The 24,074-nt window shown below is 55.6% G+C and overlaps 2 protein-coding genes and 1 long non-coding RNA gene across 18 annotated transcripts; 1 reads left to right on the top strand and 2 right to left on the bottom strand.

Moving 5' to 3' along the window:
- The first annotated feature begins 26 nt into the window (after positions 1-26).
- DNAAF8 (dynein axonemal assembly factor 8) lies at positions 27-12,507 on the top strand. 4 transcript variants are annotated; one of them, XM_073214560.1, is made up of 9 exons: positions 27-165; positions 1,714-1,892; positions 3,554-3,679; positions 5,919-6,428; positions 8,136-8,247; positions 9,281-9,422; positions 10,430-10,555; positions 10,993-11,079; positions 11,901-12,507. In XM_073214560.1, exons 2-9 carry the CDS (start codon positions 1,764-1,766, stop codon positions 12,181-12,183), a joined length of 1,515 nt encoding a protein of 504 aa, XP_073070661.1. In that variant the 5' UTR covers positions 27-165; positions 1,714-1,763; the 3' UTR covers positions 12,184-12,507. The 4 variants fall into 4 exon arrangements, with proteins under 4 accessions (XP_073070661.1, XP_073070659.1, XP_036870643.1 ...); XM_073214558.1 differs by having other exon boundaries at positions 9,278-9,422; XM_037014748.2 differs by having other exon boundaries at positions 105-323; positions 9,278-9,422.
- LOC140843951 (uncharacterized) lies at positions 1,965-8,125 on the bottom strand. Its single transcript, XR_012121897.1, has 3 exons — positions 6,603-8,125; positions 3,513-3,651; positions 1,965-3,063 (listed from the first exon to the last, which is right to left on the bottom strand). It is a non-coding gene; the product is annotated as an uncharacterized lncRNA (long non-coding RNA).
- A 147-nt stretch (positions 12,508-12,654) lies between the features above and the next one.
- Positions 12,655-18,810, bottom strand: ZNF500 (zinc finger protein 500). Of its 13 annotated transcripts, none has more exons than XR_005060362.2 (5): positions 18,583-18,738; positions 18,315-18,490; positions 18,103-18,169; positions 13,635-13,772; positions 12,655-13,018 (listed from the first exon to the last, which is right to left on the bottom strand). XR_005060362.2 is itself a non-coding variant. In XM_037014774.2 (5 exons), the coding sequence occupies exons 1-5, from the start codon at positions 18,601-18,603 to the stop codon at positions 12,964-12,966; spliced, it is 441 nt and encodes a 146-aa protein (XP_036870669.2). In that variant the 5' UTR covers positions 18,604-18,748; the 3' UTR covers positions 12,655-12,963. The 13 variants fall into 13 exon arrangements, 7 of the variants coding, with proteins under 7 accessions (XP_036870669.2, XP_073070664.1, XP_073070665.1 ...); XM_037014774.2 differs by having other exon boundaries at positions 18,331-18,490; positions 18,583-18,748; XM_073214563.1 differs by lacking the exon at positions 12,655-13,018 and adding an exon at positions 17,289-17,354 and having other exon boundaries at positions 13,481-13,772; positions 18,331-18,490; positions 18,583-18,756.
- Positions 18,811-24,074: the final 5,264 nt, after the last annotated feature.

The following is a 24,074-nucleotide window of genomic DNA, read 5'->3' as shown; positions in this document are numbered from 1 at the left end:
TACCAGACCTTCCGGTCAGCAATCCTGCGGGATGTGTGACGCCGTCGGCAGCCAATGAGTAGGGCGGCTCTCCTGCCCCGCCCCGCCTCTGGCCAGGGCACCCAATCTTGTGCCAGGGGAGGCAGGACGCGCCAAGTCCTGAAAGAGGGGCCGGGGGAGAATGAGGTCAGCTGTCAATAACTTAAGACTCCGCTGGAGGGGATTCCGAAGGGGTGAAAGCCTCAGTAGTTGAGCCGCAGCTAGAGTGGGCGAACGCGACCGGAGGGAGCGCCAGAGACCCCTTAGATCCCTGCCAGGGCCGGGAGGGGAGGCGGAGGCCCGAGGTGAGGGGCCTCGGGCCCGCCGCAGCTGCCGGGATAAATGTCGGGGTTTGCAGAGACGGGGGGAAACAGAATGGGGGTGAATGGAAAGACAGGCGATGGTTTTCCTGGCTCCCAGCTGGAGAATTTGAAAGCCTGGCCCGGGAGGCTGTTGGCGTCTAGTTGCCATAACAACCGGCCGCCGCGAGGCAGGAGAGGGCGGGGCGGGGCCAACGGGCTACAGCCAGGAAACGGGCGGAGGCAGTCAGGCCTCGGAGGGGCCCCCAGCGGCCTTTGCGCGGAGCATTTGGCATAACCCGGTTGGACCCAACTGCACAACTTGGCTTTTAGGACCCTTTAAGATCCGGTCCGTTTTCTCCGCATGTGCCAGCACCTGACACCTTCCCCCGTTGGGCACTTTTCGCTCCTCGAGGCACTCACTGCGCATGCTCCTCCCCTAGCCGGCACTGCCTTTACCTCCTATCGCCTTCTCCGCCTGAAGAACTTGTTTCTGGTAGCCTCCTTCACCTCACTGATTCTGTTGCCCTGTGCAGAGCTCTGGTTCCAGAAACTCCCCGTGACGTGTGTACAGATGCGTCCCCACCCTGCGGTCCCAGTTCAGGTGCACCTTGCTCCTCCCTCCCCTCCTGTGAGCACGGAAGCAAGAAGGCCCCCAACTCCTGTCTCCTGCTGCTACCCTGAAGGGGACTCTGAACAGAGCGACGGCCAGCCCCGGCTGCGCCAGGCGTACCCTCTTACCATTTCAAAGGCACAGCGGCCTCTCAGGCTGCAGGGTTCTCCAGACACTGGCTCTGAAGTATCATCCCACGTTCCTAAAGCCCCCTTTGACCCTCTTCTCCTGTTAGACTCTGAGATACAAAGGGCATGGGTTTGGGGGTGGAGGAGCGCCGGTTAAGTGCCTTAGTCTAAAGTGACTTGGGGAATGGTGACTTCAAAAAAAAAATCTGGGAACTGCAAAATCTCTTCTCCTTTGTAAAAGGGGGCACCAAAGAGTAGTTGGGCTTGAAAGTGCCTCTAACTCTGATACAAATTCTATCTTTGCCATAGACTAACAGTATATCTTCTCTGAACCTAAAAATGTACAGTATCTATGTAATGTGGGATATGTATAGTTCACATAAACCTACAGTCATATACATACATCATTCTATGTAGCGTATTCATACACCTACATATACCATTATGTATCAATACATAAATCTACATCATATATCGTGTGTGTGTGTGTGTGTTTCATGGCAGCGTCTGACACTCCTGCAGAACCAGAAAGGAAAAGGGTGAGAGGCTTGGGAGTCTGTTTTCATCCCCCACATAGTAGTAGATGCTTTGAAAAGGCAGCCCCCCACCAAGAACTTGACCCTTGGCCCCTCATTTCACCCCGTGTCATCTACAGGGCTGCTTGGAAGATGGTGCCCTAAGAAGCATCCCCTGAGTTGGGCACCCATGGCATCCCAAGACAAAGATGTGGGGCCCCCGCTGCCCTCTCCCTGGGCCTCCCAGGCAGGACCCTGGGAGGCCATCCTCGCGGCCGTCAGGGAGCAGCTTCCCTCACTAGACTCGGATTCCTCCTCGGTAAGCAAGTGCCCTGTTCCTACATCTTCCTAGGCCCCAACTACCCTTTCTTCCCATGACAAAGGACAGCTTTGAAACTTATCAGCCACTGTGTTCATCATAAGCTCAGTTTTTATTCTCTGAATACACTTACTGGTACTCAGCATCCTCATGGGCCATTTCATTGACCCCCAAACCACGACTGGAATGTTCCTCCAAGGGCTCTTCCTGACGTACTGAAATGGTGGCCACTCTCAGTGGCGGTGCTGGCCACGTCCTGGCCCAAAAGAGAGCAGAGGGCAGCACTGCAGCGGAACAGAACAAGTGGGGGCTGCAGCAGCAAGCAATGGGTTCCCCCCCATTTAGCTGCTAACTTACCACATAGCCTGGGGGTGATGGCCACACCTGGGTCAGCCTCAGTGTCCTTGCTGCAAAATAGGTATCACTGGGACACATTCGGGACTGTATGCAAAGTGCCTGGTGCTCAACTAATAGAGTTAAAAAAATTGTCTATATCCTGGCATTTTTCTTGTCTTGGCAGACACCCCAGGTTGCTTTTGCGGAGGAAGATAATAGACAGGCGCATCATATGTGAGTTAAGGACCAAGGCTTCACATTGCTCAGGTTCAAATCCCAGCTCTGATTGGGAGTCTGTTTTCATCCCCCACATAGTAGTAGAATTACTACTGTTGTAAGAATTAAATCTGCATTACTGCAGAGTGCTTGGGACACGGTAACTGCACAATACATAGTAATGTTGTTATCGATCACATACATTCATTCAACAAACATTTACAGAGCCTACTCTGCCCCTTCAGGAACACGCAGCCCTTTGTGACAGTGCATATACTGCGGCAGACCCTCCTCACCAGGATGCCTCGCCGAAACTGTACTTCTAGTTTCTGCTGAGAGAATGCTGGGTGACAAAAGTGACTGAATTCAGGCCTAAATGAGCCGTACCAGCTTCTCCATGTGGTGGAAGTTAGATGTGTGCACACATGTAAGACATGACAGCGAACCTACTGACAGGGGGACCGTGCACTGGGCGGGAGCTCCTCAGCAGTGGGTGCCAAACACACAGGTTGGAGCTTGGCAGTTAGAGAAATGGCACTTTGGGTCCAACCTGGGGCACCTGCAAAGATGAACATGGCAGAGCTTCCTGGGCCTCAGGGATCTTCCAGTTGCAGCAAGGCTAATGGAGAGCAGATAACATGGCTCCAGTGCCTTTTCATGTTTTCAGTCTAATTTGCTCTCATCTTCAGACTATCCCTGTGAGGTGGGCTGCTGACTGTAAGTGCCCCCCACCCCCTTAGAGGCACCAAGGCTCTTGTGTCATTTCAGCGATGGCCCAAAGTCTCGGGATGGACTCTGTTTCAACTACCATCCTGCTACCCTGTTCACTGAGCACCAGGCATTAACTAAGCACCAGGTGGTATGTGAGATCATGACTTAGCAGTTATTTGCAGAAATCGGAGCCCCAGCTCTCACCTCCATGAGGTGGTATGGCTAAGCCCATTTCTAATCCAGCGGCAAGACCCAGCCGTGGCGAGGCCCTTTGGGAGAGAACTGCCCTCCCCAGACCGTTCCTGAGCAGCAGGGCAGGGCAAGGGCAGGCAGAGGCTGAGGCCCTCCTGGACCCACCTGCCGTCGCGTAATCCAGAAGCCCTCTCGTCTGTCTACAGTCGGACCAAGGGGAGGAGGAGCTGTTCATCTTCCAGCGAAACCAAACCGTCCTGGTTCCGGACTTGTCTGAGGAGCTGGCTGGAGACACTTCTGGGGCCTGCGGCGCAAGAGCCAACAATCCTGAGGTCGGTGGGATGAAGGCTCCAGGGCCCTGGGGTAGAATGGGGTGTGGGTGTCCACGGCTCACCGGCCTCTAACAGCAGTGCGGGCCAGAGGTCAGATGCCCTGGTCTAGCATCTCTACGCCCCAGGCCTTTCTCCAGGCCGACCAACGGGTTCAGGCACCAGCCATCTGCCGACCTTACGCACATCGCTCTCCAGGAGCCCAGCACACTTGAGGCTGGGGGCAGGGGCTGGATTTTCTGTTTGATTTTGCCCCTGATCTTGCCCTTGACCCACCACCACACATGCGCACACACACCCATTCCCGTCCCCAGCCCCTGCTGTTCTATTTTCTGCCTTGGCACCCAGAAATATCTGCCCATGGTCAAAATTTGTTATCATAAATGCCTTTCACTTAATCCAGCCAGCTTCAGCCCTGCTTGGCTCATCACAGAGTCCTGTGCTCCCTAAACATCTGTTGATTCATAAGGGTGACAGTGGGTTCACAGGTAGGAAGGTGCCCCTAGCTGGGAGGGTGAGGCACACATGAGACAGCCAGCTGGCCCCACAGCTTGCTCTGTCACTAGATACCATAGCTGCAGTCATCACCAGTGTCACAGTGAATCTTCTAGCTTCTTGGCTCCCCATTTCTCAGGGCCCCCAGAAAGACCAAGAACTCTATCTAAAATTAATGGCTTGATGCTTAAAATTAACTGCTGCCTTTATAAACAACCCGTCAAAGGGCTTTCCTCAGTGGGCAGGTCCCCAGCTGGTCAGGCCCGCTCAGCAGTCATTGGCATATAAAAGCTGCAGGCGACAGGCCTAGCTCAGTGTGACCGATCTGCCCAGTTGGCACTCCTTAACCAGGGGAGTGGGGTGCGCTGCCAGAGACAACCACGGCCAGACGCTAGGAAAGTGGAAGCAGCGGATTTTAGGAGGTCACCACTGGCAGCAGGGGAAAGGGCTGAGCCCCACCCAGTGAGTGCAGAGGTGCCTGGTGTTCTAAAGGGAGATGGGGGCTCAGTAGGGTCAGATAAGTGAAAAATCACACAGAGCCAGTCAGTCAGCACAGGCGTGGTTAGGCCGGGTGTGTCCCGGCTGGCCCGCATGGGGGTTGGGAGTCCAGCCTCCCACCGGAAGGGGGACAGAGGCCCTGTCCTTCCTGACGAGTCCATTTCAAAGCAGCGGCTCTCAGGTCCTCGAGAGACTTCTCAGTTGTAAGAGACACAGATGCACAATTATAACCCTTTTTAGTAAATGCTCTAGGGGAGGCCAGGGGTCAGAACAAACAGCAGATTCTCCCGGCGGCGCCCGAGCTTTCTCAGGCAGGCGTTGTATGGGGGCCAGGGTCGTTCTGGGGGCTGCGCTGCCAGGGGCCTTGCAGGAGGTCGCGGGAGTCCCCCTGCGGGTCTGTGGGGGCGGTCAGGCACGGAGCCAAGATTCTGCAGTTATCAGCGTGAGCGCCAACACGTGGTCAGAACCGGGGTGTGTCCCCTACCCACCACCACGACAGAAACCACCCACTTCCTCAGCCACGCCTACAAGTATGTGTGCAATAACCCCAACAGGGAAAATTCCCAGGGATGCTAAGACCCCTGGTTATTCCAGGTGGAACAATGTCTGCAGGCCTTTACTTCGTGTTTTCTTCATTTCTACAATTACCTCAGCAGATCCTCTGGATTTTTTTTTTTAAATTTTGAAATGGGAAAACCTGTCCCAACACAGGGAGGCAGAGGCCGTGGGCTTCTCTGGAGTCGGAGGGCCTGGGCTGCTTCTTGTCCATCCGAACAACTGGGTGACCTGTTCACAAGGGCTGAAGGGTGGAACAACCCAGGTCACCCTCAGCAAACATATGGGTAAACTAAAAGGGTTCTGTCCACACAACGGAGTATCATTCGACCCATGAAAAAGGAATGAGGCGCCGGCGCCTGCTGCAATATGGGTGAGCCCCAGAAGCAGTGAGCTGAGTGCCGGGCACCAAAGGGCACGTACTGTGTCATTCTGCTCGCCTGGAACAGATGGAGTCACAGAAAGCAGATCAGAAGTTCCTGGGGAGAGGTGAGTTTCTTTGGGGTGATAAAAAGGCTTTGGAAATAGTGATGATGGGTACGCTTTCTGAATGTACTTAATGCCACTGAATGGTGCATTAAAAAGGGTCAAAAATGGCACCATTTATGTTACATACATAGTTTACCACACACAAAAAAAGTCCCTGAAGCATGTTTTTGAGGGTGTTCACCGAGGATACCTGTTTTCTCCACAGCCAGCTGTGGAGCCTGCGGGATTCGCCGCAGAGCCCTGGAGTGCGTGGGACGCGAGGGCGACGGATGCAGCCTCTCTGGAGAGAAGGGACCCTGCTGGGCCCTTGGAGAGCTGTGGGGAGGTCAGCTCCCTCCTCAGGAGGCCCGAGGACCTGCCCACAGGGCAGGAAGGTGACCTTGGGGCCATGTCCTTCAATACCCAGAATCCTCCCTGGAGGCCGCAGGGAGAAGCCACCCTGTACCCCTGTGAAGGAGACCCAAAGACAGAGCCCCCGAGCGCTGCCCCACAAGCCCATCAGAGCTCAGACTCCGAAAACCGCAGAGCCCTCCAGAGAGAGAGAAGGAAGATGATCGAGAAAGACATACTCCATAAAGTCCCATGGCACCCCGGGGACCCAGCCTGCAGGGGCCGAAGTGGAGTGGAGATGCCCTGGGAAGCTGCAGCCTCAGTTCCGAGGCCAGAAATGCCACCAGAGGCCCCCCGGGGAGGACAGCTGATGCTCTCCCTGCAGGTAGGCACCTCCCCTGCCCTGTGCTTCCTTGGGGCGTCCCCTGCGCGGTGGCCTCTAGCTCGTCCTGCACAGGCCAGCTTGCAGGCCGGCTGACTACACCCGTCCTTGTCTCTTTGGGCTGCCACCACAATCCCACAAACTGGGCAGCTTAAACAACAGAAATTCATTTCTCACAGTTCTAGAGGCTGGAAGTCCAAGATCAAGGCGCCAGCACATTCGGTGTCTGATGAGCGCAGCTTCATGGTTCACAAATGCTTTCTTCCTGCTGTGTCCTTGAGAGGTGGAAGGGGCACAGAAGCTCTCAGGGGCCTCTTTTATAAGCACGATAAACCCACTCATGAAGCTCCACCCCATGACTCATCACCTCCCAGTGGCCCCGCCTCCGAACACCATCGGGTTGGGGGTTAGGATTTCAACCTGTGAATTTTGGAGGGACACAAACGTTCCTCCCGTCAGAACGACCGTAGGCCAGTGGTCAGCCAGTGGGTAGGCTCATGCCTACCTCAGTGGGCGTGGAGCCCCCCCAGACAGACCCGCAGGTGGAGTTCATGAGAACCAGGAACAGTAAGGAGCCTCCAGCCTTCTTTAAAAGAGAAAAGGCGTAATGACCCCAAGCGTGCTCATAAAGACGTACAACCACATATGACTTCCAGAACAGACCTTGTCGAAGTGAGATTCTCAACTCGAAGCCCTCATTCTCACGTAGACAGCGAGCACCTGTTGTCATTGTACTCGGCTCATTATTGAGGGGACCAGCAGGAGGACAAAGTGGGTTCAAGGAGGTGATGAGAAAGCGGGGTTTCACAAAACACCAGGGCAGTAGAAAGGAATGCCAGGTAAAATGGCTCCATTAAGTACCTGATCAGTGAACACCTACCAGGCAACGAAATCGTCCCCTTGGGGTTTTCTGCTCCACTGGAAGGAAGAGAAACCACTGCACCGTCCCTTCTCGTTTTTACAAAGTTGTGAAATAGGTGAGCCCTGGTCAACTGTGCAAACCGAATGGTCTCCCCTAGAAAGGTGGGCTTGTCAGCAAAGCTCCAGCATGACATCCAAGCGTCATGCAGTTCTCTCTTTCTGCCCTATTTATAAATTTTGATAATTTTCTCAACGACTTAGAGAAAACTGGCATCAAAGTGTATGTGAAGGTCGTCCATTGCTGTTTAAAGACCAGTATTGTCTTTCTGGTCACCCTGAACACTTGCTTTCACTCACCTCTAAGGCTGCAAAGAGCTGCAAGGTCCCACATAAGAACATCAGCCCTACTAACCCCCACCTCCTGTTGGCACAGCCCACCCTGCACCCGCAGCTGGCTCTTCCAAGCCCTCCGGGGTTCACACCTGCCTAGAACCATCGCTTCTTAAAAGAGCAAGACGCTCTAACCGCTTCACATTTCCAACCCCTGTGAGCCTAAAGAGTTCTAAGACGGCACCAGGTTTCCTCAGGTTAAACAATGTGTTTGTGCCGAAAACAAAAGTATTGCCCAAAAAAGGCATAGGAAGGAGGGTGCAGGAAACCCAGGCCCCACCCACCTCAAGGAGGGTCACTGTGCAGCCCGGGTGAGTGAGCCGTCTGCAAACGCGAGCGTGCCCCTAGGCTCTGACTCCTCCCCACGACACCCCGTGACAGCCGCAGCAGCTGTGAGGTCGGCACTCTAGGCTCCGGGGCCCTGCAGCAGCCCCATAATCACCACGTTAATCATTGCAGCAACTTGAAGAGTTGGATGCGGACCACATTCTTCAGAGTCCGGCAGGGCAGGAGGATGGCCGGGACGGGGGCGCACCCGGAGCCGCGCGGGCAGCTGACTGCCAGAGCCAAGGTCCGCACGGAGCGCTGGGGCCCCGCAGCCGCCCCTCCCAGGGGCTCTCAGTAAACTAGGGCTGAGGGCTGGGCATGGCCTCCTGCCCCCGCGCCTCACAGTCCCGGACCCTCAGGCACTGTCCCTGAGAGGCCCCCTCTGTCGGGTCACTCCCTCCCTCATTCATCCATTCATTCCTCAGGTACCTGACTTCCGGCCACGTGGACCATGCAGGCCCTGGGGACATGGAAGGGGGCCATTCAGACCCAGTCCCTGCCCTTGACTCACACCTTCACCTCTTCCCGGCCTCCTCCAGCCTCCCTCTCTTTCTTTCTGGGAGCAAAGTGATCTGAGGCTTTGTGCCCCTGTGAGGCAGGAGCCGGGTGCAGGCTGTAGTTGATATACCCTTTTTGGAGGTCAATGTGACAGAATCTATTCTCTAATTTAAAGGTACATGGACTTTGTTCAAACTATTCCACTTCTAGAGTTGATCCTAAACACATACCCACCCCAGTGGGTAAAGATGTGTATTCAAGAATGTTCCTTGCAGCATTGTTTATAATTGTGAAATATTGGAAATTACACATACTCAGTATTCAGCAGGAGTCAAGCTCAATCATGTATGCGACGGAACACTGTAGGCACAATGAGGTGAATCTATATACATAAAATTGGTGGACAAAAGTCTATAGAGGATGGTCCTATTGATTTTTCTTTTTAAAGTGAACATGTAGATTGTTAAGTGTCTCTTTAACAGTTGGAAGTGGGGAGGGAGAAATTAGTGTAAACTGTTACCTGAAGTCACCCCTACTTCACGAGGCCATCTCATAGAGGCATCAGAGCTGCCCCGGCCCTGCTGAGCTTGGGCTGGGGTCCTCATGATGGGCTGTGAGTAGCAGACGGACTGGGTGGGGGGGCTCTGGCTAACCTGTCACTTCTCCCTGCATAAGCCAAGGTGTGTCGCGTGAGGCGTCCCCAGGGTCCTGAAGCTCAGGCAGCTGCAAATCAAACTGGGCCGTGTCTGCACTGAGCAGCCTCTTGCATCTCCCAGCAGGCCACCCTGTGCCGAGCGCCCAGGACAGGCTCATGGAACGGCTCGCCCTCCTGTGCGCCACACAGTCCAGAGCCCCTTCCTCTGCCAGGAAGGTGCCTGCTGACATGCCCCAGGGCACCAAGCAGCAGGAGGCTGGAAGCAGGTGGGACTTCTTGCCAGCCACGGCCCCTTTCCTCTCTTTGGAACTGGTCCAAGGCCTGGCTGCATTTATTTGGCCTAGTATGGGTGGGGCATTTGATGCATATTTCTCATTTTATCTCTAGAATGATCAGGTAGGCGGCTACTGGTATCCCCATTTTACAGGCTCAGAGAAGTCGACTTGCCCGGGCCATATGAGATAGAATGAGGGCTCAGACCCCAGAGGACCTGCTCTTTCCACACCCAATGGAGCCCTCCCCGTGCCATCTGCATGGCTTCCCTGGGGTAGGACCCTGCCTCTCTGGCCACCATTGACTGGGTCAGCCCTGGGCATCTGACCCCCGTCAGGGTGTCAGAGACTTTCCTGGGCATTTCCAGTCTCTGTGTCTCCAGATGGGTGCAGGAGGGAGAAGAAGGCCAGCTTATTGAGAAGGACTGGAGATGAGCTGGGGCAGAGGTAGGGACAGGGCCCTGAGGTCCCTTAAGGCCCAGCAGTGCCCCTGCCTTCCCTCCCTTCGACCATCCTCTCTTGTTAGGGATCTGAGAGCCAGTGAATCCCCCTTTTCACCAAAGCTAGTTGGAGTTGGCTTCTGTCCCTGGCAGCCCAAAGTGACCAATAGAAATGTGTAGACCTGCACTACACCTGTCCATTTGGTAGCCGCTGGCCACATGTGGCCACTGAACCCTTGACATGCGGCTGGTGCAACTGAGAAACTGAATTTTAAATTGTATCAATTTAATTAGCCTAAGTATAAATTTAAATAGCTACTTTTAAAAACTGGCTGCCTTACTATAAAGTACAGATACGGAACATTTTAATCATCCCAGAAAGTTCTACGGGACAGCACTGTCCCAAATCTGGGGGGTTCTTCTGAAGAGTAAAAGCACAAATGTGTTCCCAGGGCCTACCTCAGTGCCCTGCACAGTGGGCGCCCGGTCAGTGCAGCCGTGAGCCCAGCACAGGTCACACCACACACCCAGCAGTGACTCGGAGACCTCTGCTCTTCTCAGATGTGCTTCAGTGGGGCCGGGCCCCGTGCTGGCAGCGGGCAGGTGGCTAAGGAGCCCCGCAGAGCCTCCCACCGTCTTCATCGATCTGCGGCCAGCAGAGCCAGCGGACCTGGGGTCATCGGAAAGGTGCCGGCAGCCCGAAGCCCAGGGGCCAGCCTGCTGCTCTGCAGCCACTGGGCCGGCCTGAGGGGAGCAGGGAGGGGCTTGGCAGGCGGGACCACATGGTGGGGGCCAATCCTGGGAGCTCTGCCCAGCTGACCGACAATGCCCCTGGGAGGGCAAGGACCAGGCAGGGGCCCTGGCTCTTCCTCAGGGGCTGGGGAAGAGCGCTACGGGTGGTCTGGGCGATCTGGGCTGGGGCACATGCCCTGGGGCATGTCCCTCTGCTACTTGGCACGAAGCCCAGCGGCCTTTGGTGTCAGCTGGCTGGGCTTTGGCTGGCCTGCTCTCCCCCCGTGCTGGGTCACTGGGGCAACCAGCGTGCTCCAAGCCCCTGGTGGGAGCTGGGCCTGGCCAAGGTAGACTGAGTCACGCCTGGCAAACCCACGTGTCCTCTCCTGCAGCTCCAGCTCCTCTGAAGAGGAGAGAGAGCTTCTCAGGGACCAGCGAGGCCTGGCGCAGCAGGCGTCTCATTCCTCCCAGGGGCTACGGTAACCACAACGGGGCCTGCCTGCTTGGGAATGTCCCATCCCTGCGCCCTGCAATGAGGCCCTGGCCTGGCACATTTAAAATCGGTGCTGGTGGTTCTGTCCTGCACCCCAAGGGCCATTGCATATGGGTCTGGGGGGGTGTCCGATGGGAGCTCATGTGGCGCCCAGCATCATCCCAGCCTGGTCTGCTGTCCTCCCGATGTCACCAAGGACACCTTAACTTGCTCCCGAGAAGGGATTAGTACATTTTCTTTCTGCAAAGCAGCTTCCCAGAATGAGGTACCCGCTGCCAGTGACAGCACTGGGGGTGGAGAAGGGCTGGAGGAATGGTGTGAAGTGATGGGCGTTGGCCAGAATGAGAGACGTGGCTGAACTGAGGAGTAAAATGTCAACCTCAGAGAAGGCTCTGCTCCCTGGTATGCGGAGGCCCCCACTGTGGTCCTCGGGGGGCTGGAACCTTGTGCTGCGGCAGAATGTGTCACCTTTGGAACTGCAAAGCTGGGGATCCTCCCCTTTGGGAACGTCAGAGCCTAATGCAGCTTTTCCCCCAGTGTGGGATATGACTGGGCATTACAGGAAAAAATAAAAATTTGGGCTGAGCAGTATCCTGTGGGTTTCCCCCTGCAAGCCTTGAACGTGTCACCATGTGGTGTGACTTGGCGAGGACTGAGGGGCCGAAATGTTGTACTTATCTGGCATGTTGAGAACCAGGAACATGCCTGGAAGCATTACGGCTTTTTGTGTCCACATCCCGTTTTGTGGTGCCGTGCTGGGAGGTCTGGCTGCACTTGGCATTGATGAGGATGTCTCTCATGTCACAGGGACTGTACCGGGAAGAGCCAACTTCTCCAGCAGCTCAGGGCCTTTCGGAAGGGGACGCCTCCGCCTGGGCTGCCCGCCCCCAAGGGTCCCCGCGGCCAGAAGGCTCAGGCCCCTGACGAGACAGCCGGATCCAGAACTGGGAGGGAGCAACATGTAACAGTCTGGGCTGCGAGGGAAAGTGCCCAGGCCAGACCCTCAGGAGGAAGTCCCAGGACCCCAGGGGACCCTCTAGGGCCAGGGACAGCCAGGGAGGCCCTGGTGCCACCCCTGGGCCAACTGTAGTGCGTCTGGGACGGGCTCTGAGGAGGCCAGCAGCACGCCCGGCTCCGGGGGTCCCCTTGCTCTCCCATGTCTCTGTTAGCATGCCCTTGTGCAGGGCGGGGACCCTCAGACTGGGGTTCGCCAGCCCTCTACTAGGATTTGGTCAGAGCATTTGCATGCATTTGGAGCAAAGATGCCAATACCAACCTGCACGCAGAGGATGATGACCCTACGCCGGCTCTGCTCTGGCCGTGGGACTGGGACGCTTTCCGTCCTGTTCCACTACTGTTGTTTTTCTCCTCAATGTGCATATATTATTTCCATTATACAAGGTGTTTTTTAGAACTATAAAACTTATGTAAGACATTTAGAGAATTTCAGGGTTGAAAGGGTCTTAAAAGAGAATTTTTAGCCTGATTTTCTGGTCCCTGGACACTTGCTATCTTATATAACTCAATTAACACATACACCAACCAAATGGACTTCTGATAAAGGGTTAAAGACTGAAATTTGCTTTTTTTTTAAACCAAGACACAAAGGCACACTTCGGTTCTAGGGTCCTTGCAAACTTGAAGGTGGAGCTGACCTTTAAACATCGTTAAAACCCTGCATGTTCTAACACCCGTAACTGTCCCTGGAGCAGAGCGGCGCCCAGCCTTGTGGACACAGCAGAGCAGGGCGGGGGGTGCTCCCTCCCCTCTGGCCGTTACTTTGCGAGCATGAGTTCTCAGCCCCGTCGCTATTTTCACCTTCTCTTCATGACTGTTGTTCTCAGTCCTGAGTTCTAAAAAGGCTGAAGCTCTAATCTGTGGCACCTTGTTCAGCTTGTTTCCAAGAGTCTACTTCTCCGCCCTGCCTGTCCCATGAGAAGAGCAGAGAAATCATCTTGGGGTCCCCATGCCATGGGCTCAGCGGCTTGGCAGGCTCCCTGGCACTTGGGCAAGTGTTACAGCATTCAGCTGGGGTCACCTCCAGCTGCCAGGCGCTGAGGGCAAGCTCCATTGAGCCCTGCAGGCCCTGCTTGGCCTCTGGTGGCCCACATCAGGGCCACAGTCCCACCGGATGTGGCCGTGGGGGCCTCCCCACCAGCCCCAGGGCTTCTCCCGCCTTTGGACGCCCGTCTCCCTGCAGCCCTGGACACAAGCAGCATGGTCAGGGCTCAAGGCCGGGCGGGCCACCTCGCTGTGGCCCACCTCTGCCCACACAGCCTGGCAGCCTAGCCATCAAGAACAAAGGCCAGTTTTTTCTTTAACCCCATTTTCCCCATCTCCACCCCTTTTTAATGCCAGTGAGTTCATTTAGAATGTTTCACAAACAGTGACAGAAAATAAATTATTTGTTCCAAGTCCACCTCTGTGAAGTGCCGTTAAGGTGAACCAGGGAGATGATGAGATGGGAGTTCAGACTGGGTTCAAAGCCAGTTCTACCCTCTGGACAAGGTATTTGAAGCTCTCAGGGCCTCGGTGTCTCACCTACGAAAAGAGGCCATCCCATGGCTATCCCCTGGCTTCTGGGTTGTCAGCGTTGCTCGTGGTCTTGGGCTTGTGGATGTATCACCGCCGCCTCTACCCGTCTTCCCACGGCCCCTCTGTGCCTGTGCGTTCTCTCCTCTGGTAAAGACACAATCATTGGATTTAGGGCCCCACCAACCCAAAATGACTCCATCTTAAGTAAGTACGTCCGCAAAGACCCTGTTTCCGAGGGGCCGTGGGGCAGCCGAAGCCCCGCAGTGTGGCCCTGCCGGCACACTCTGGCCGGCGCTGCTCCCCAGTGCGGCCCTCTGGTGCCTGTGGAGGTCGGTGCAGAAGCCGACCTCGGTGTGCACCCTGCAGTGGCTGACCAGGCTGGAGCTCTGGCGGAGGCCCGTCCGCACACCTGACCCATGGAGGGCTGCGCCCTGGTGTGTGTGTGCTGGTGCTCGGTCAAGTGGGACGTTTAACTAAAGCCTTTGCTGCACCTGGGGCACGTGTACAGCTTTTTTGTTGTTGTTATCATTAATTTACAATTACATGAAGAACATTATGTTTACTAGGCTCCCCCCTTCACCAACGTATACAGCTTTTTAACCCCACAGGGCCCCCTCTTCCCAGGGACTTGGTCATGCCCCTGCTCGTGGGCACTCGGACCCACTCCAGTTTCATGGGCGTATCCGCTCCATCCTCAAATTGCACCCCAAGCCCTGAGGCACAGAAGGCACAGCCCCCGAGGGCTTCCCAGGGAGGGGACGCTTCTGGTAAGAAGGCTGGCGTCCTGAGAAAAACGCCGGAGAGCCTGCAAACACTCAGCGGGGGTGTCAGCCAGACCCCAAGGTCAGGCTCCAAGCCACGGCCAGACACTGTTGTGAACACGGTGGTCCACGCAATCCTCACGACACCCGTAGGGTGGGTGCTGTTATCCCATTTTGCAGGTGAGGGAGGTCAGGCATAGGGAGGTCAGGGAACCTTCCTAGAGTCACTGGGCTGGTAGGTTGCAGAGCTGGCTCTGAGCCTGGGCATGTGACCTCCAGGCTAGGGGTTCTCACCCACAGGTGACAAGTGTCCTCAGGGACACTCGGCAATGTCTGGAGACATTTTTAGTTGTCACAACTGGGGAGGAGGGTGTTGCAACTGGCCTCTAGTGGGTGGACCCCAGGGATGCTGGCGAACACCCTACAGTGTGCAGGGTGTCCCCCCGTGGGGATGGCCCGGCCCCAGTGCTGAGGGAGACAGATGCTGCTGCAGGCTTTCTGGCTGGAGCAGGACCAGAAGGCTTGGGTCCCAGCCCCTCAGCCTCCCTGCTGTACACGCAGGACCAGCCCCTGAGACCCCTTCCCAGAGCCAGTTTCAAGAGCAACCGCTGTGGTGACAAGCACAGAGTGAGAGGACCCTGGGCTGGACTCAGGATCTGCCCCACAGGCCGTGTGGCTTTGGGCAAATGCTCCACTTCATTGCTTCCTCATCTGCAGCATGAGGAAAATCCGACCCAGGGACCTTGTGGCGTGAGGTTTGATGGGGCACCAGGGGGCCGGAGGAGCAGACGGTCACCGCATAAGCCAGCAATTTCAGCCAACGGTACACCTGAGAGACTGAGCACTGCACCCTGGGGGACACGGGGAGCTTCTGATGCACCCCCGTTTCTCCTCGGGGGCTAGTTTCGTGTTGGGGCCTGTGCGTAGCACATTGTCCCAGCCTGATTCTATACGACTCTCTCCTCCGTCGAGGAGTCCCTTCCTTAAGGTCATCCCTCTCCCCTTCAGGCAGGAGTCAGCAAACAGGCCTGTGCCCCAGCACCTGCCTTTGTAAAGAAAGTTTTCAGGGGGCACACTGCGCCCACGTGCGTTCGTATGGCCCGTGGCTGCTATTGCACAACGGCAGAGCTGAACATGGCAGCAGAGGCCCTGCGGTCCATAAAGCCTGGACTGTTTACCCGCTGGCCCTTTACAGAACAAGTCTGCCGACCTTGCTCTAAGCCCCTGAGCCCTTCAGGACCACAGTGACCGGGGTCTGAACCCCACGAGAAGGGAGAATCTAATCTGGGGCTTCCCCAGAGCCCGCCTGCCAGACCCTCCTGGGCCCCACGGCTGCCTGAGCTGGTCCCAAAGGGGCATTGGAAGGCTGGGTGGCAGAGCTGGATGCTCAGAAAGACAGAGCGGCAGGCATTTTGCCTCTGTGCGGGCTGTTTCCTCCGGGGAGAGGGAGTGGGGCGTGGGCCGAGGCTCTCCCTGGCTCTGGGATGGAAACCGGGTGCCCCGAGGGGCCTGGGGCTTCATCACCACCGAGGTTAAGTGGCCAAGAGTGAACAGCACACAGCGACAGACAGACACGGGGCGGACCGGCCCGGCAGCAGCTGCATGCGGCGAATCAGCGTTCTCCTACGCGGCAGCGCAAAGGTTTCTTTTCATTCATCCCATAGATCACTCATTCAGAAAAAGTGAGAATGTAAACAGAGGCGTGTGATGGTTCCTTTTCTGTGCCAGCCAGGCAGGCTCTAGTGCCGCTGTTTGGTCAAATGCCAGTCTCACTGTTGCTGGGCAGGTGTTGGCGAGTCAGCTGCCTGTAAATTAAGCAGATTACTGCCACACAGTGGGTGGGCCTCATCTAATCAGCCGCAGGCCATAAGACCAAAGCCTGAGGTTTCCCAGAGAAGGAATTCTGCCTCGAGACCACAACCTAGAAATCCTGCCTGAGTTTCTGGCCTGCTGGCCTGTCCTGCAAACTGTGGACTCGCAGGCCTCCACGATCCCGTGAGCCAATTCCTTAAGATAAATTTCTTTTCACACACATGCACACCTTCTTGGTTCCGAGGCTCGGGAGAGCCGTAGCAGATACAAAGCAGCCTCTCGATGGAGAGCACATTCCAGGGAGTGGGTGTGAGGGGCAGAGGGACAGGGAAGGGACAGTGCTGGCTGGGGAGCTGGGGCCCGGAAAGGAGAGGCTGCCGGGAGCAGCTCTGCCTGGGGGGCTGAGGGCAGCGCCGAGGCCGGAACCCCTGGGTGCCCAGCTAGACCAACCACGTGGGTGACAGAGCTGGAGACACAGGCCGTGGGTGAGCAGCCCTGCTGGCCTCACTTTTGGGCTACCAAAGAGACGCTTTACAGGCTGAACCCAACTGGCTGCTGAGTGGACCCGCCGGGGGGCACCCACTGAACCGAGCCCTTGGCACGGGGCCACGAGGTCCTAATACATCCCAGTGATTCCCTGAGCCGCCCAAATTTGGGAACTGTCGGCCTCGCTCCGGTAGGCGGCAGGAGTTGAGGCAGGAGGCGCCCTGGGAGTCAGGGCCTGGAGGCCACGCATGCCTGTAAGGAACTGCTGGGCTGACCACAGCCTTCAGGAGGAGCCACCCTCCCTGAAGACTGGCCCACGTCAGAGACACGTCGGGGTTCCTGATGGACAGCGGCTGGGGCCTCCCCACGCGTTCCCTCCGCTCTCCAGCAGTGCGTCCCCCCTCGGTCCTGCTGAACTGGGCCTGGGCACTGCCACTCGTCCTGGGACAGGTACGTGGCCACATCCTCCAAGGCCACTGGCACCTGCTAGAAGGCATCTCTCGGGTCCCTGCCAGAGCTCCTGCAGGCTAGGCCCCTCCCGGTGCCATGACACGTCCGCGTGCCTGCCCCACTCCCTCCCACTCCGCATGCTGTTACCCACCTCTCCTCAGGCACAGCTGGCTCCTGTTCTTAGGGAGGACGCCATGGCCACCACACTGTCCCACTGCTGCAGGGCCAGAGAAGGTGGGCACGGACGAGCCACGTGGGGCAGCTGGCCCCCTGGCTGACCAGCCCCTGGGCCGACACTCTAAGAGCTAGCAGGCGCTGCTGCAGGGGCCAGCCCAGGGACCCAAATGGAGTGACCTGGCGACTTCAGGATTCCCCTGACCAATGGTCCCTAAATGTAGGGACCTGAAGAGCGTGATTAAAACCCAAGCAGGCCCTGCCCGGAAGAGGCAGGCATACAGGCAGAGGAGCTCAGTGGCTGCCAGGGGCTGGGGGAGGGGGGGCCTGCTGACAGGCGGGGGCGCTTGGGCAGTGATGACATGTTCTCAGATTGATTGTGCTGATGACTGTGCAGCCCTGTAAACATACTCAACTCGGTACATTCAAAGGGGGAATTGTCTGCTATTGAATTATATCTCAGTAAAGCTGGAAAGTAAATAAACAAGCAGAGGAGACCAACTCCAGGCCAGGGCTGGGGGATGGGTTTGTGTTTTTGCCCAGAGTCCCAAGAGATTCTGACACTCAGCGGGCTTGAAGCAATTGTCCAAGCTCACTGCTGGGCCCCAGAATCCTCCAGGACACACCTAACGCTTGGGTGGCATCCGGGAGAATGCAAGACTTGCCAGGACGTGAGGATCGGTGTAAAGGGGTCCCTCCGGGAGGGGAGCACCTGTAACACCCACGAAAAGAAGTGTCCTGTAGCAAGAGTGGGGGACACACAGGGATGCCGCCCAGCGGGAGCACCTCACCTGGAACCAGACCGAAAGGGAGGGCGTGGCTGATGCCGCTGTCTCCAATGCCAGGAGGCTGCTGGGCCTGGGGAAGGGCACGGGTTGAAGTGAAGTGCACAGCCCACCAGGCTCAGGGCAGATGCACACAGAAGCCGGCCCCCTGTGGCACTCCCTTCCCTAGGCCTCCCTCCCCTGCACAGCTTCTTTCCTCTCGAAGGACATTCACTCACCCCCGTTTGACCAGACCTGGGGGCCTCTCTCCAGTCCATCCCTCGGCCGAGCTGCAGGCGGCTGGCTGGAGGGATAGCTCCTCTAGCTGGGCCTCCGCCTGGTGTTTGAAGAGCTGTTTCCCTGTCCCATGGGGCAGTGCGTCGTCAGGGAGGGCCTCCAGGCCCTGCAGGCAGATCTGCCACCAGCTCCCAGAAGGTCAGGAAGAAACCCACAGGTCCCCAACCCCTTTTGACTCAGGCTGTCCCCCCCGGCTCTGCCCGGCCGCACCTCACCGGGACTGCTGTACATGGCTGCCTTCAAGGCCCTTCAACGTGCCACCCGCATTCCTCCCTGCAGCCAGATTTCAGGGGAAAGGAATGCAAGCCAGGAGGAGGGCAGGCCCAGCCTGCTCCTGAGGGAGACGCCACAGCCCCTCCCCTCCACGCTGCACCGGCGGCACCGTCACGCTCTCCCTCCCCTCCCCTCCGTACTGCTCCCGACAGACCGTGGAACGGAGGCGCCCCACATCAGCTCTCATTTCTCAAGTGTGCATCACTGCATTTGCTGCATTTTGTTGTTGTTGTTATCATTAATCTACAATTACATGAAGAACATGTTTACTAGGCTCCCCCCTTCACCGAGTCCCCCCCACACCCCATTACAGTCACTGTCCATCAGCGTAGAATCGCTACTTGTCTTCCCCGTGTTCATTTGCTGCATTTTTTGAAATCGCCTGCAGGTGCTCCGAGGTAACCTGGTTCCTAATTCCAGACAAATGAATCACATGAACTTGGGTCTCGGAGTTCACTGAGCTCTGCGACAGTACTCGGGACAAGAGACGTCCCAGGGAACCGTGACATCAGCGCCAGGGACCCATCTCTGGCTCAGCGCTCCACCCCTCTGAGGGAGACAGTTCCCAGAGGCTGTGGGGTGCACAGGGACCTCAGGAAGCCATGCCAGGAACCCCGGCCCCCGGGGCTGGAGGAGCTGGGCAGGGGTCTTGCCTTCTCTTTGGCCGCCACGCCAGCAGGATGTGCTTGCTGCCCCCTGACTCACGTTGTGGTCAAGTCTGGGGGGATGTACTGTCCTGATGGATGAGAAAGAATGGTATGTGGCCAGTGGCACGGCAACAGGGAGAAAGGTGACCTATCGTAACAGCACCTGCCAAGTGTTTATTCTAGAGGAATTAACCTAATCGAAGCAGGAAGAATTTGTTAAGAAACTTGCCACTACCCAAATTTGGTTAGGAGTTGGAGTGACCTCTAGGATAGCTCACTGTCTAGCTCAGTAGCCACTAGCCACGTGTGATGACTCAGCCCTCAGAATGTGGCTGGTGTGGCTTAAGTCCTACTATTAAATTTAATTTCAATGCCAAAAGCTGCACACGGCTGTAGAGGGACTGGGGAACATGCGGGGCTCTACAAGAGCACCCACCAGCCCCTGGGCTTTCTTCCCACTGCCCTTTCCTCTTGGGGATCTGTTCAGCTGCCTGGGCCCTGATTTGGAGGGTCTCCAGCCTCCCTCCCATCCCTGTGTCCAGCCTATGCTGGGACGGTGTTAAGAAACCAATCCATGCAGTTTAGGGATGGCCAGTGGGGCTCTCAGTGCTTAATCAGCGGGCAGACACCTGTTGGCCAAGGCAGAGAAACGTTTCATCTTCATCCAGTGTAGGCAGCCCCAGGTGCCCCTGGTGACCAGGGACGGCCCCAGCGCAGGGGCCATTTCCTCACCTCGGGCCCAACATATGCACCTGTTTGCATCCTGAACCACACAGCACTTGGAACTTTATCTGCCTTATCTCTCCACCCAGAAAATGAGAAGCAGTGTGTAAGAACAGTTGTGCCAAGCCTCTCCCGGGAGCCAGCCGCCTCCAGGTGAAGGCACTGTGGAGAAGAGCTGGAATGTGGAAGAAGGGGGAGCTGGGGCCGTCGTCACCTTCCAGGCCTCTCGGGACCACCCCAGACAGGGAAATTTGGCAGAGCAGGTTCAGCCAAAGCGGACAAGGACTGGGAATCAGTGTGAACCACTGAGCCAGGCCCCAGGATGGTTATTACTGTGGCTGGAGTGCATTAGCTCGGTACTTAGGAACTGCGGTTCTGGAGTCAAAGATGTGGCTTCCAGTTCTGTTATGTCTTCACTATGTGACCTTCCTGGGGTTCGGGGCCTAAAACTCAGAGATCAGGGGATTTTTTTAGCTATAAAGTGCAGATAACCATGGTACCTCTATTATTACTGAATTAGTTCAAGGGTTTATTCAAGTGTTTTAGGAATTCGTGGTCAGAAAGCAGGCAGGACAATGAATAACATCTCCTGCAAATAAGCCCCTTGTGACAAAAAGAGACAGAACAGAATGCCTGGCACATAATAAAGGCTAATACACGCTGATTTTGTGAATAATGTTGACTACCTCTGTGTTCAGTGCAGTTTCGTTTGTAATGGCAAAAGCTAGAAAAAAATCTCCATGTCAATCAACAGAATGATGGATACATCTCACAGAGATGATGCTGACCAAAAAAGCAAGTGGCAGTATGAAACCATTTCCATAAATCATAAGAACATGCAAAATAATACAACGTACAGTTTAGGGATATGTACCTATGTAATGAAAGTGTAAAGAAATGCTTGGGATTTGGATAAACACCAAATGGAAGTGGGAACGGGGGTTGGAGGTAGGTCTCGTGGGGGAAGGGAGCCGGGGGACATAAACTACAGGTTTTAATGTGCTTTTTAACAACAACAATAAAATAGTTATTATTGGGAATTTGCATTCTTGAAATATTGAAGCCCAGCAAATATTTTCACAAATAATTTTAGATAACTGCAGCCAATTTTTAAGGGGGCATTGTTGGTTGTATATTGTTTCCATTTTAATTTTTTAAAGATTCTCTTTGCCTTCTAAGATTTTTGCTTGGGATATAACTACAGCGAGGTGCACAGATCTTAAGCGTATGTATGGCTCAAGGAATTTTACAAGTCTGTACACCTCGGTAACCTCCACTCAGATCAAGATACAGGTTGTTTTCAATTCTTTAGAAGGACCCCTCACATCCCAGTCCATGTTCCAGCCCTTGCCCGAAACCATTGATCTGATGATCTATGACCTTAGAGTGATTTTCCTGTTCTTGAACTCTGCAAAGGACGTCCACACCAAGTATTCTCTCTGCCGTCTGATGGCTTTCACTCGAAATTATGTCTGTGAGATTCAGCCATGCTGATGGTTCACTTTATCACCAGGGGGCACTCTGTGTATGACTGTACCACAGTAGGTCCACGCTTCTGTCACATGGCATTTGCATTTTCCAGTTTGGAGCCATCACGTGTAAAGCTGCTATGAACTTTCTTGTCCGTGTAATCTGGTGGATGTTTTATTGTGCCCGAGACGTGGGAATTCATTTTGTGATTCGCCATTTAAGAAAATGCTCATTATTGTTATTCAATATTCTGACTGTATCATTATGACATGGACCCACTTAGTGTAATGCACAACGCAAACCCTCCACGCCTACAAAACAAAACAATACCAGAAACTGCTCCTTCTGGGACCTTGCCACCTGGGAGCAGGTTCACCTCACATGACCCTGTGGTAGCACGTTGGTGTTTCCACCCCATTTCACACTTGAAGAAATTGGCTTCAGGGTGTCAGGTGACTTGTCTAAGGCCCTGCAGTAAAAAAGGGGTAGAGCTGGACTTGGAACCCAGGTTTGCTGGAACTGCGAATCCCGAGATGGGGCAGACAAGGCCTCTTCCCTTACCCAGCTGGTGCAGGTCGGAAAACACTGAGGAAATCTGTGTGGGCCGTTTCTGGGTACACAACGGTTGTGCCAGAGCTGAGCTGCAGAATGTCTGCGTGCACAGCCACGATTCCAGAAAGGGAGGTACAGTCACCAGTGGGGCAGGACCCGCCACCCACCCTCCCTGGAATCCCCCCACCACACACACACCACCACCACCAGAAAAAATTGCCCCAGTGAATAAGAGTGGGCAGGCCGGTGGGAATACAGTGAGAGGGGGTTCCTGGGGCTTGGGAGGGGTGCCAGGCTGAGGCAGGGTGACTGGGAAGGGGCCCCTCTGGTGACCCTGGTCAGAGCAGATCCTTGCAGGGAGGCGACAAGGGCTAGTATTTTAAATGTGTCAATGTTTTCTGAGTAAGTCATACATGCCCCTGGTTAACAAGCCATTCATGCAGTACAGAAGGAGATAATAGTGAAGATCAAGTCTCCTGCCCTCTTGTACTCCTGATCGTATTGACCTCTTTAGAAGCAACCGTCTATTCCAGTGTCCTGAGTGCCTTTCAGGGCACGTATGCCCCATGCCCTGCCACTCACTGTACACTCTAAAGCTCCTTGTTTTCCTCTCATCAGGTGACTGATCTCTTCCTGTACAAATAAACTCATAGGGAACTCAAATCGGACTGGCTATGGGCCTGCCCTTCTCTGACCTCCCTGTCCTCATTTCCCCCAACTCCCCTGGTCATTACCACCCCAGCACAGGCCTCCTTGCTGCCCCTTGAACACATCCAGCACACTCCTGCCCCAGGGCCTTTGCACTTGCAGTGCCTGCTTTTCCCTCTGTCTGGAAAGCTCTGCCCTGGGAGATTCCCATGACTTATTCCTCTCCTCCTCCATGTCTTTACTTAAAATCCCCTTCTCAGCAACACCTTCTCAGACCTGCTTTTTACAATTGCAAAGCCTCTCAACCCCAAGAATTAAATGCCTTACCTCGTGGCAGAGCACCTGAGATGCTGCATTTATCTGTTTATCGTTGTCGTGCCCCAGCCAGGTGCAGGCTCTGGAGGGCAGCCACGTGGTTTTGCTCGCTGCTGAGCCCTCAGCCTCTGTGTGGGCCTGGACATCTATTCCCAGTGTGAACACATGGATGATTGTAGAGCTGTTTCAGTCTTTTTGAGGACCCCATTCATTACCGGCCATGGTGTGGTGGGCTGAGGAATGGCCCCAGAGACACCCAAATCCCACTCTGCAAGTTGGAAACATGTGACAAAAGGGATTTTGCCCACGTCCTTAAGGATTTAGTGGTGGGAGAAGATCCTGAATTTTCCCAGGGGGCCCAGTGCAATCACAAGGACACTTGTAAGAGAAAGGCAGAGGGTGATCTGACAACAGCAAGTGTGACAACTAAAGCAAGAAGGAGCTGGGGGCACGAGCCGAGGAATGCCCGCCGCCTCCAGACAAGGCAAGGGCCCAGATTCCCTCCAGGGCCCCCACAGGCAGCCCGACCCTGCTGACCCCTGAGTTGGCCCCGGATACCAACTTCAGACCCCTGACCTAGTCTGCAGATTTGTTTCAGCAGCCACGGGACACACACACATGGCATGGGGGCCCACGAGCTCCTTTCCAGGCCACTCCTGGTGGACAGGCGGCCTGCTCCTTGTTCTTTACTGGGTGCCATTGCTGGTAGTTCTCAGATGGGGAGATTGTGCCCCACCCTGACCCCGGGGGACATTTGGCAATGTCTGGAGACCTTTCTGCCCTAACTGGAGCGGCAGTGCCGCTGGTGTCTTGTGGATGGAGGTCCAGGGAGACAGCTAAACACCCCCCAGGACACAGGACAGCCTGCAACGAAGAGTGATCTGGCCCCCAGTGCCAACCGTGCAGAGCTGTTGGCGAGATCTGCTCCTAGGAACGCAACTGCGGAGCCAAAGGGCGTGTGCTTTTGAGATGAAGATATCGCTCTATTGCCGGGTCAGGCTTAACCTCTGAGAATGAGCTCAGCCTCCGCACAGCAACATGCCAGCTCCGAGATGTTGGTTGCGGATGGTGTGG

The sequence above is a fragment of the Manis javanica genome, chromosome 10 (assembly GCF_040802235.1).
Source record: "Manis javanica isolate MJ-LG chromosome 10, MJ_LKY, whole genome shotgun sequence".
Lineage (NCBI taxonomy): Eukaryota > Metazoa > Chordata > Mammalia > Pholidota > Manidae > Manis > Manis javanica.
The sequence above is the reverse complement of the archived record's forward strand: the minus strand, read 5'-3'. Positions and strand labels throughout refer to the sequence as shown.

Bases quoted from the DNA above. Each gene is read 5' to 3' on its own strand.
- DNAAF8 (XM_073214558.1), top strand. From the start codon at position 1,764: ATGGCATCCCAAGACAAAGATGTGGGGCCCCCGCTGCCCTCTCCCTGG. The intron at 6,429-8,135 runs GTAGGCACCTCC...TAATCATTGCAG, and splicing joins AGCTGATGCTCTCCCTGCAG to CAACTTGAAGAGTTGGATGC. The intron at 8,248-9,277 runs GTCCGCACGGAG...TGCATCTCCCAG, and splicing joins AGCTGACTGCCAGAGCCAAG to CAGGCCACCCTGTGCCGAGC.
- ZNF500 (XM_037014774.2), bottom strand. From the start codon at position 18,603: ATGTACAGCAGTCCCGGTGAG. The intron at 13,773-18,102 runs GTGAGGTGCTCC...TGTCTTTACCAG, and splicing joins CCCTTTCGGTCTGGTTCCAG to AGGAGAGAACGCACAGGCAC. The intron at 13,019-13,634 runs GTGAGACACCGA...CTCATGGGACAG, and splicing joins GGGATGGCCTCTTTTCGTAG to GCAGGGCGGAGAAGTAGACT.